Consider the following 10,627-nt stretch of genomic DNA (forward strand, 5'->3'; position numbering starts at 1 on the left):
GAATACATTGGGGTGACACTGGTTAAAAAATTATAGAGGTTTCAGGCGCACTACAATATGAATCTTTTTGTCAAGGTCAACAGCAACTACAGGGCAATGGTAGGATTTCAGCCTTGATCTTCTAACTCCTACAACAGGAAGACAAGAGGGCAACAAGCTTTGTAGACCAAATGGGCACCAGGACTCTCCAACCCTCACCCGGATCGCTTGGCACAGGGTGAATTCCCAGGAGCTTGTGGGGGACTAGAAGGGGACAGGAGAACTATCCCATGCCACCCAGGGGACACAGCTATTCAGTAAGACCTAGTAAACTGACTCATAAAACACAAACAGAAAGGCTTATTTTGTCCCTGCCTAAATAGGCACTGAGACCCACCCTCTCCACTCCCCACTCCATGACCTTGCCCTCCACTCACCGAATCAGAGAGCTCCCGGATCTTCTTCAAGACCACCTCCATGGCAGATTCCTCAGGCCCCAGGGGGATGAGATCCTTCAACACCGAGCTTCCCGGGCATCCTTCCTTCTCCTTCGAGTCCTTGAGGGTGGTGCTCGTCCCTGACTGTCCATCAGAGCCCTCTGCCAGGGACACTCCCAGCATCCTGGAATGGCCTTGCTCTGAGGACACTCTTCCCTCCTCCGCCCTGCTGGCCCGTGGAGCCAGAGTTCCTAGGCCAGTAAGTCCTTGGCGCTCCCATGCAGCCACATAGAGCTCCATGGAGCCCTTGTGAACTTTCTCATCTTTAGGATGGACCACTGGCCAGGCCCAGCCTGCTTCAGAGACCGAGTTTGGGATCAAGGGAGATGCTCAAAAGACCCCCTACCTTAGGTGGTTGGCATCCTCTTCCAGGCTCCTTCACTCACATGTTCCCATTCACAGATGAGAAATGTGACCCACAGAAAAGATAAGTGCAGAGCCCACGATCTTTAGATTATAGGGCTAAAGATTACAGGGATCACCTAGCCCAACATTCCACTTTACACATGTGGAGAAGTGACCCAGAGAGAGGAAAGGACTTGCCCACGGTCACCAAGTGGTCAGTAGCTGAGCTGGGACTGGCACCTGGGCTCCCTAAAGCAGCCACTGCACCTGCTGCTGGCCCCCCACCCCTGAGACTGAAGTGAGGGCCGCCTACAGCCTCAGTTCTTCTGTTTCAGCAGTTGGGGCTGCACCCATGGGCCCTACTCCACCCCCAGACACATGTGGTGCCGATCATCACCTGCTTCTTCAGGCCCAGCACAGGGGACCAGGACCTATGGGGTCTTGGGCTTCAGGTAAATCCCTTTGGGAAGAGCAGAACTCAGCTCAGATCTCAGGCCAGGTGAAGTACCTGTGAAGGCTGTCCAGCCAAACCATGGCTACCACGACCCACTCAGCCAAAACTTCCCAGCCCTTTGGGTGGCCCATACACGAGACCCTCAAGGTGAAGTCAGCCAGCGATGATCAGAGTAGAGAGACCCTGGAAACCCAGTCACTCACCTTCACACCTCCAAGATAGAAACACCGTGGGCTCAGAGGTCTTCTGACAGATCAGCAAAGCTGGAGTGGAGCTGGGAGTGGAACCTGACCTCAGACTCCAGCTGGTCTCTCTTGGTGCTGTCTCTGCCCTCCCTGCACATTTAAATAGCTGGCTGGGAGACTCTGATTGGAAAGTGAGCCCTCTGAGTCACTTGGTGTCCAGTCACACCCACACATTCTCACTGCCATTTCTCTCCATATGGGTTGCTGAGGTCTTACTCTGACTTGTTGGTCAACCCATGATCAAGCATCAGGCTGAGTCTCTGGGCCTGCCCCAAGGCTTCTCTGACAGCCCTTCAGCCAAGGCCAGGATGGGGAGGTGATAAAGATCTCAGGGACACAGAACCCAGGCCCTCAGCCCTTCTACCTCTGTGGCAGCTTGAGGAGGGAGGCAGTTCATCCCCTGAACTCAACAAAGCATTTGGGGATACCAATTAGCTTTGGAGGGATTTTGGTGAGGGTGGTGGTGAATATAATCTTGTTATTTAGTGCTTGCTCACTACCCAGCACCCTGCCATGTATTAAACCATTTAACACTCACAAAACCTTATGGATATAGTTGCAATTATCTTACAGCTTATGAAACCAAGGCACAGAGAGGCAGGATAATAATAGAATCTATTTACTAGGATCACATAGAATGCATGAGATAAAGCATGTAAATCTCATATCTAGCACCTTCATATTACTGGTAAAGAACTCATTAAACTGAGAGAGAAAACCAAGTTGGCAGCCTAGGTAAATGCCAGGACTGGCTGCCTCTCATAACCACATGAAAATTGCAATTAAAATACAGAACAACCATCATTCAGGACCGCCTGTCCTCTGGCTGAATGGAAGTCCTACAACTAGAGAATTAAAGAAGCACATCAATACTGGTAGGAAGGGTAGAGGCATGAAACGGGCTGGTCCGAAACCCATGTGTGCTGTGTTTTTAATTGGGAGGGATATTTTGGCTGCATATGCCTCCCATGAGGAGCAAAGGGTCCCAGTCCCTTTTCCATATGAATTGCCTGTCCCCTCAGCCCCGGATTCCAGTGTTGTGATGAGATCTCCCTGTGACAAGCTGGGATTGTAGCTGAGTGACATGGAGGCTGCTGAAGATCCAGGTAGTTCCTCTTAAAGGTCTGGCACACAGAATTACTCGAACTCACTTCCTCTGAGCTCCAGTGCTGGGGCAGCAGCTTGAAAGGATCCAGGGACATATGGGGAGTAACTAAATTGTCTGGCATCAGGACAAGAACTCCAGGACAACTTTCTCCTCTACAAAAGTGCTAGAAGGGGTCATTGTTCCTATGCTGAGGCCTCCCCTGCTAAAGAGCTGACTGACAGGCGCCCTATCTGAGTTTCCATCAATCTGGCTCACACTGTTCACTCTACCCTGGTGATTCCCTGAGACCCTGCCCCACCCAATTTGCAAACCTACCCAGTTTGCAGCCCCACCCAAGGTCTGCAGAGTCTTTTCCATATGAATGGCCTGTCCTGGCTCAGGCTTCAGACCTCCTTAAAATCTCTCAAGCAAGCAGCAGCTGGTGTTAGCAAGCCCCATACCACTCAGTAAGAGGCCCCATGTCCGGCACTGGCAGTGGCCTGCCTTGCTTCACAGCTTGGCCTCTTCTGGGTACTTCTAAACCCAATACAAGTAGCAGCCATCTGCTGATCACTCTATAGCTCTGGTTAGGTGGCCCCAGGCAGGGCACAGGCAGTGGCTGACTTTGAACCTCCAGAGGGGCCCCAGGCCAGTGTACCCAATGGACAGCTTCAGACCATGCCAGATTACAACTCTACATATCCATGAGCAACACACTCAAGGGGCAGACTCAGAGCACCAAAGCCCCACTGAAGCAAGTCCCGCTCCACAGGAGTGTCTCCTGCATGGCAGCTCTTCCACTGTAGTCACAGCTGGAACTCACAGCCACTTGGCCTGGAGGTCAATTCCTCCCAGCGATGCTAACAGCAATCAAGGCTCAACTACAACAAGACAGTACACACAGCCCACAAAGGGGCTCAACTAGAGTACCCAGCTCAGGTGATGGGGGAGGCTGAACCACTGGGAACTACAGGATACCTACTATACAAGGCCATTCTACCAATTCCAGGAGACATAGCAGCTCTACCTAATACATAGAAACAAACACAGGGAAACAGCCAAAATATGGAAACAAACAAACAAAAAAAACACACATCACAAATGAAGGAAAAGAAGAAATCTCCAGAAAGGATGAGGACAAATATGTGATACCTTAATCAATTAAGAAATTTAAAAAAAAAGAAGAAATCTCCAGAAAAATAACTAAATGAAATGGATGCAAGCAAACTACTAGATACAGAGTTGAAGACAATGGTTATAAGGATGCTCAAGGATCTTAGTGAGAGCTTCAAGGGGCTTAGTGAGAATTTCAAGGATCTTAGTAAGAATTTCAAGGAAATTAGTGAAAACATTAAAGACATAAAAAAGGACCAGTCAGATATGGAGGACACATGAACTGAAATTAAGAATCATTTACAGGGAATCAACAGTAGAGTAGAGGATTCCAAGAATTAAATCAGCAGTTTGGATTATGGAGAAGCAAAAAACACCCAACCAGAAGAGCAAAAATAAATAAAGATAAAAAATATGAAGATAGTGTAAGGAGCCTCTGGGACAACTTTAAACATACCAACATTTGCATCATGGAGGTGCCAGAAGGAGAAGAGTGAGAGCAATATATTGAAAATCTATTTGAAGAAATAATGACAGAAAACTTCCCTTACTTGGTGAAAAAAATAGACTTATAAGTCCAGGAAGTGCAGAGGCCCACACCAAGACACATCATAATTAAAATGCCAAAGGTTAAATACAAAGAGAGAATCTTAAAAGCAGCAAGAGAAAAGCAGTTAGTTACTTACTAGGAATCACCCATACGACTGTCAGCTGATTTCTCAAAAGAAATGTTGCAGGACAAAAGGGAGCAGCAAGAAGTATTCACAGCCGAAACCGGTTTGGCTCAGTGGATAGAGCGTCAGCCTGCGAACTGAAAGGTTACAGGTTCGATTCCGGTTAAGGGCATGTACCTTGGTTGCGGGCACATCCCCAGTAGTAGGTGTGCAGGAGGCAGCTGATCGATGATTCTCTCTCATCGATGTTTCTAACTCTCTATCCCTCTCTCTTCCTCTCTGTAAAAAATCAATAAAATATATTTTTTTTTAAAAAAAGAAGTATTCACAGTGATGAATAGCAAGGACCTACAACCAAGATTACTCTACCCAGCAAAGCTATCATTTAGAATTGAAGGTCAGATAAAGAGCTTCACAGACAAGAAAAAGCTAAAGGAGCTCATCACCGTCAAACCAGTATTACATAAAATGGTGAAGGGTCTTCTTTAAGAAAAAGAAGAAGAAGGAGAAGAAAAAAGAGGAGGAGGAGGAGGAGAAGGAGGAGGAGGAGGAGGAACAGGAAGAGGAGGAGCAGAAGAAAAAGAAAAGAGATAAAAATATGAACAATAAAATGGCTATAAATACATATCTACCAACAATTGAATCTAAAAATTAAAATATTGCCCTAGCTGGTTTGGCTCAGTGGATAGAGCATCAGCCTACAAACTGAAGGGTCCCAGTTTGATTCTGGTCAAGGGCACATGCCCAGGTTTTGGGTTTGATCCCCAGAAGGGGGCATGCAGGAGGCAGCCAATCAATGATTCTCTCATGGTTAATGTTTCTCTCTCTCTCTCTCTCTCTCTCTCTCTCTCTCTCTCTCTCTCTCTCCCTCCCTCTCACTTCCTCTCTGAAATCAATAAAAAATATTTTTAAATAAATAAATGAAATTAAAATAAATGAACAAGAAATCTAATGAACAAAATAAACTGATGAATAAAATAGAACCAGAGGTATGGAAACATGGAATAGACAAATGAATCCCATCAGGAAGCGGGGAGAGGGGGTGGGAAGAGGTAACTAAAAAAATATATGCATATAGGCATTACCTGAGGACACAAACAATAGGGTGGTAAAAGCCTGGGGCAGGGTGGGAACAGGGTGGAGGGGCTAATGGGGGAAAAAAGGGAGACCTATGTAATATTCTTGACAATAAAGATTTTTTTTTAAGAACTCACTTAACTAGCTTATGATAATAATGATGTTAGCATTATAAGAAACTTAGAGATCATCTACACCAGCAATTTGTAAACTTTTTGCCTTAAAAACTAAAATATGGTCCCCACAGTTGATATTTGTCCTGTCTTGTGGCTGCCCACCATCTATGAACACCTCCCTACGCCAATCCCTCCCCTCTGCCATGGGCAAGCAAAAAATGGACCTTCCCAGACTTCTTTGTAGCCAGGCTGTGTGAGGATGTGACCTGGGTTCTATCAGATTTATTTGCCTGCATGAGGATCAGCTGGTTATAAAAGGGACTGCAGCAGCATGTGGGTCGTGGTGAAATAGTAGTTAATATAATTATTACCTGTTCTCATCTGGAATAATCTGATCTAGAAAATCAGGCTTTGGGGATCAAATGTTTGCTGACATAGAATGGCACGAAAAACATGTATTGGGGTGGAGTGACATCTAAATGTAAGAGAGAATTTAGAGGAATAAAAGAATAAGCTCAGAGTCATCATTTATTGGCATAAGACATGATCAGAGAACCAGGAACTATCTATGACTGAACTATGAGGAATCCCTTACCTCTTGCAGCTGAAGAGATAAAGAAGCCAATAACTAAAACTAAAATCAAAGCTTAAGAATATAAGTTGTCACATTATAATGCTGGTTAAACTACAGCCTTACTTCACACACGTGTGCGCACACACACATACACACACACACACACCTCACAAACAAAAGATATCAAATGACCAACAAGTACATGAAGCAATAGTAAACATCATTAGTCATCAAAGAAATGCAAAGTAAAACCACCATGAGATGCCACTCATCCTCGCTAGCATGGCTAAGATGGAAGAGGCTGGCAATGCCAAATGCTTTGGAAGATGTAGAGCAGCTGGAACTCCCATTCCTTCTGCCAAGACTACTGCAGAACCTCTTTGGCAGTATTTACTTAAGCTAAACATACACCTACCCTATGACTCAGCAATTCCACTCTGAGTTTATACCCAAAGAAGTAAGTATACCCAACAAAAATATATCCACCAAAGACATGTTCACAGCAAGTCTATTTGTAATATTTCCAATTGGACACAATCCAGAAGTCCATCAACCATCTTCTCTAATAAAATGGTAATATGCAAATTAACCATCACTCTGCTACAGAAGCCACGCCCACCAGCCAAGCCACGCCCACCAGCCAATCAGGGTGAGTATGCAAATTAACCCCAATCCAAGATGGCTACAGCTACAGAGAGCAAGGTTTCCCAGGTAACAGAGCAAGCCAAGTTTTCCATAGCCGTTGCAGGCCTAAGCCTCCACTCAAGCTACAAAGTTTCAATTATAGAAGGTAAACAAATTCAAACAAATGGCGGCAGAATGGAGCTTGAGAGAGCAGGCCAGAGTTGCCGGCGGCAACAGGGGAAGCAAAGCTTTCCGCACACCCTGGCCGGGCCCACCCGCTTAAGGCAACAAAGTTTCAATTATAACCCCAACACAAATGGCTGCAGGCCTCTGGAGGGAGCCCCAGGCTTGGCTCAGCTCCAGGCTACAAAGTTTCAATTGTAGAAGGAAAATAAATTCCAGATACCAGGGCCTCCCCTTGGGTTGCCAGGGGGCATGGCCGGCCTGCAAACCACCACAGGCCCCTTGCTCAGGCCGCGTCACGGCCCAAGGGAACCCCCACCCTGATCCGGGACGCCCTTCAGGGCAAACCAGCTGGCCCCCACCTGTGCACCAGGCCTCTATCCTCTCTAATAAAAGAGTAATATACAGATTGATCATCACTGCAACACACAATATAGCTGCCCCCATGTGGTCAAAGATCCTGCCCCCATGTGGACACAAGATGGCCACTACAAGATGGCCAGCAGGGGAGGGCAGTTGGGAGGCACCCGGCCTGCAAGGGAGGGCAGTTGTGAGGGACCAGGCCTGCAAGGGAGGGCAGTTGAGAGGGACCAGGCTTGCAAGGGAGGGCAGTTGGAGGTGATCAACCCTGCAGGAGAGGGCAGTTAGGGGTGACCAGGCTGGCAGAGGAGGGAAGTTGGGGGCAAACAGGAAGGCAGGCAGGCAAACAGTTGGGAGCCAGCAGTCCTGGATTGTGAGAGGGATGTCCGACTGCCCGTTTAGGCCCGATCGGGCCTAAACAGGAAGTTGGACATCCCTCGAGGGGTCCCAGATTGGAGAGAGTACAGGCTGGGCTGAGGGACAACCCCCCGCCGTGCACGAATTTCGTGCACCGGGCTTCTAGTAGAATTGATAAATAAATTCATGTCTATTTCATGGAATACTACATAGAAATGAAAAAAGACCTAAAAGAAAAAAGAGTGAATCTCACATACCTAATGTTGAACAAAAAAGCCAGGCCCAAAATAATGACACATACATACATACTTTAAGACTCCATTGATATGAAATTCAAACACAAGAAAAGTAATCTATGCTGACAGTATTCAGAAGAGTCAAGACCTCTGAGTAGCTGCCAGTGACTGGGAGAGGGTGTGAGGGAGCCTCTGGGTGCTGGAAGTGTTCTATAGCTTATGATCTTCATCTATATCTTATATGTGTAATCTTCATCTTTTTACATATACATACCTGCATATGTATATATATAAGCTATATTCACATATATATAGTATATATAGTCACATAGCTGTACACTTACTGAAATTACATAGTTATATAAGGCCTCTGATCTCATATGAAAGTTGAAGGATTGACTTTGAAAGACAGCATCCTGAGAATTGTAATAAAGGCATATGGGACGATTTAGAAGTCTCAGCGTATCTTAAACCCACAGACCCATTATGAATCCCTTGTCAGCATAAGTAACCTTCAGTCCTGGACTAATGAGGCTGTTCCCCACTGTTTAAAGATCCCCATCATAAACTTGTCCAGGGTGCAAGCAATAGTCACTCTCTTCATAGACCACCCCCCCCCCCACTGCCTCAGGGTCTTTAACAGAATCCCCAGAGCACCCCAATTACCAAGTCAGACCCTAGGAAGGAAAACTGATATGCCAATATAATCTAAAGGTTTTAGCTACTTCACATGAAGAAAACCCATAGAATCTGTGTGGGAATGAGCTCTGAGGTGTTAGACCTGGAAGGGAGGAACATCATTTAAGATCAGACCGAATTATTCATGAGTTCTTACCCACATTCTGCCCTCTAGGCACGAGCTCAAACATCTGGAAGTGGTTCTAAATGTTTGTTCAGTCCATCACCTGAACCTGAACTCAGTGGCAGCATGGGTAAATAAATGCCATAAATTCCCTCGACATCTAGAGGAAGGAACCCAGAGATTTAGAAAGAATATTCAAACAGCTCACTCACCACCTAACCATGAAGGTCAGAGAACACAGCTTCTCCAAAGACTGAGAATTATATTGAGAATCACATCAGTGAAGGGAACATCGGCATCTTCAAAAAGCACCGTGTCAGCCACAGATAAAGAGGGAAATCCTGCCCTTGAAATGGACGCTCTGTTTTCAACGGGAAAGATGAGATGAAGTCCTGGAGCATCATAGAGGCCAAGTAACAGCACTCCCCCCAGAGGTGATGCGGTTACCGTAGTGGACAGCAGGGCTCTGGTGGAATCAGAATGGCCAGGTCTGCAGGGATGGACAGTGTGGCTCGTAGGCCCTGGGCTCTCTAGGACAACAGGAGTTCCGCCTACTGAGACCCCATCTGATCTGCTTAACACAACAGGTGACGCCAGCTATAGCCGGTGCCTTTCAAAATAATAGGCAAGGACAAGAAAAATATTTCATATAGTCATAACACAGTAAGCAGTGACAACAGATATAACCAAAATTGTGATAAACTATATAGGAAAGACTGAATAGAGAGATATAAAAGAACTAAAGTTCCTATTGAAAGCAGTAAGTCGTGAAATAGCACCACAGACTTGTTATCTGGAAATATGAGGTAAACACCACAGGGACCCTGACAGTTTAAAGCGATGGCTTCTGGGGCAAAACTAAGGGGAAGCACAGGTGCTCAGGAGTCTGTCTTTAATGAACCTTAACCATACCAGGTAGCATTCAGATTTGAAAGTCTTAAAACTTAAAGGCTAAAGGTAGTCATAGATGGCTTACAGAGCTTTGTTCTCTTCACACATCCTCTTGCCCTGGTGGCTCTTCAGAAGTCTGCAGACAGGCTCACAGGACCCTACCTAGCTCTCCCGTAAGCCCAATGCCTTTAGATTTTACTGTCCTGGTGACCACCTCTGCACCTCGGAAGTTATGAAACATGCCCCAGGCCACAACGTGAGTCAGGGTCACAGTCCAGGAAACCCTTTAGGCTCCTTTGACAGGCAGCAGAACAGGAACACCCTCAGGCTGGGGCCCATGAGTGCCCTGGTGCAGTGACTCCATTACCTGAAGTGACCCTGCAAGGGGGCTGGAGACAGAGTCATCCCAGAGGCACCACCCCGCTCCCTCCTGCCTGAGGCCGCCCTCGGAGCAGAGTGTGCTCTCCCGGTTTCTCCCCAAGAAGGACTTGTCCCCATTTTGTGGATGAGGAAATTGAAGTCAAAACAGGATAAATGACCTGCGCAAGACACACCACTGATACCAAGCCGATTTGGACCCCAGGCCTGACTGCAAGGCCTGTGCTCTTAAGTCACTGCGTGAAACACACTAACCGGGTTTGGATTTGAGAAACGAAGTCTAAATAGCAGCTGCTTCATTGGGATATTGTGAAGGTCAAATAAGATGCCATATGCAGAACCCATGGGACACTTGTTGACACATCATAAATACCACATAAGTCCTTTTTTTTTTTTTAATCCTCACCCAAGGGCATACCTAGAGAGAGAAAGCTGAGAGAGAGAGAGAAACATCAATGTGAGAGTGAAACATCTATTGGTTGCCTTCTATACTCCCCAACTGGGGATTAAACCCCAACCCAAGCATTTGCCCTGACCAGAATGGAACCAGCAACCTTTGGGTTGCTCAACCAAGGGAACCACACTGGCTGGGAGCCTCACATGTTTTAACTCATGATGGTGGTAGTGATGACAGT

At 46.5% G+C, this 10,627-nt stretch overlaps 1 protein-coding gene across 12 annotated transcripts in view; it reads right to left on the reverse strand.

Annotated features, from left to right (window-relative positions):
• Positions 1-9,820, reverse strand: part of LOC307103147 (antizyme inhibitor 2-like) — a 20,983-nt gene extending 11,163 nt beyond the window's left edge. For 2 of the 12 annotated variants that reach the window (XM_079777183.1, XM_079777186.1), the window contains exons 1-2: positions 9,700-9,820; positions 417-600 (exon numbers count right to left, since the gene is read on the reverse strand). In XM_079777183.1, coding sequence (XP_079633309.1) covers positions 417-600; positions 9,700-9,722 — 207 coding nt within the window. In that variant the 5' untranslated portion in view covers positions 9,723-9,820. Of the gene's footprint in view, positions 1-416; positions 601-1,478; positions 1,641-4,406; positions 4,532-8,935; positions 9,085-9,170; positions 9,334-9,699 lie in introns of all 12 variants that reach the window. The other 10 variants (XM_079777189.1, XM_079777191.1, XM_079777184.1 and 7 more) reach the window with 10 other exon arrangements.
• Between the last annotated feature and the right edge of the window lie 807 nt (positions 9,821-10,627).

This window comes from Cnephaeus nilssonii (assembly GCF_951640355.1).
Source record: "Cnephaeus nilssonii genome assembly, chromosome: 7".
NCBI lineage: Eukaryota > Metazoa > Chordata > Mammalia > Chiroptera > Vespertilionidae > Cnephaeus > Cnephaeus nilssonii.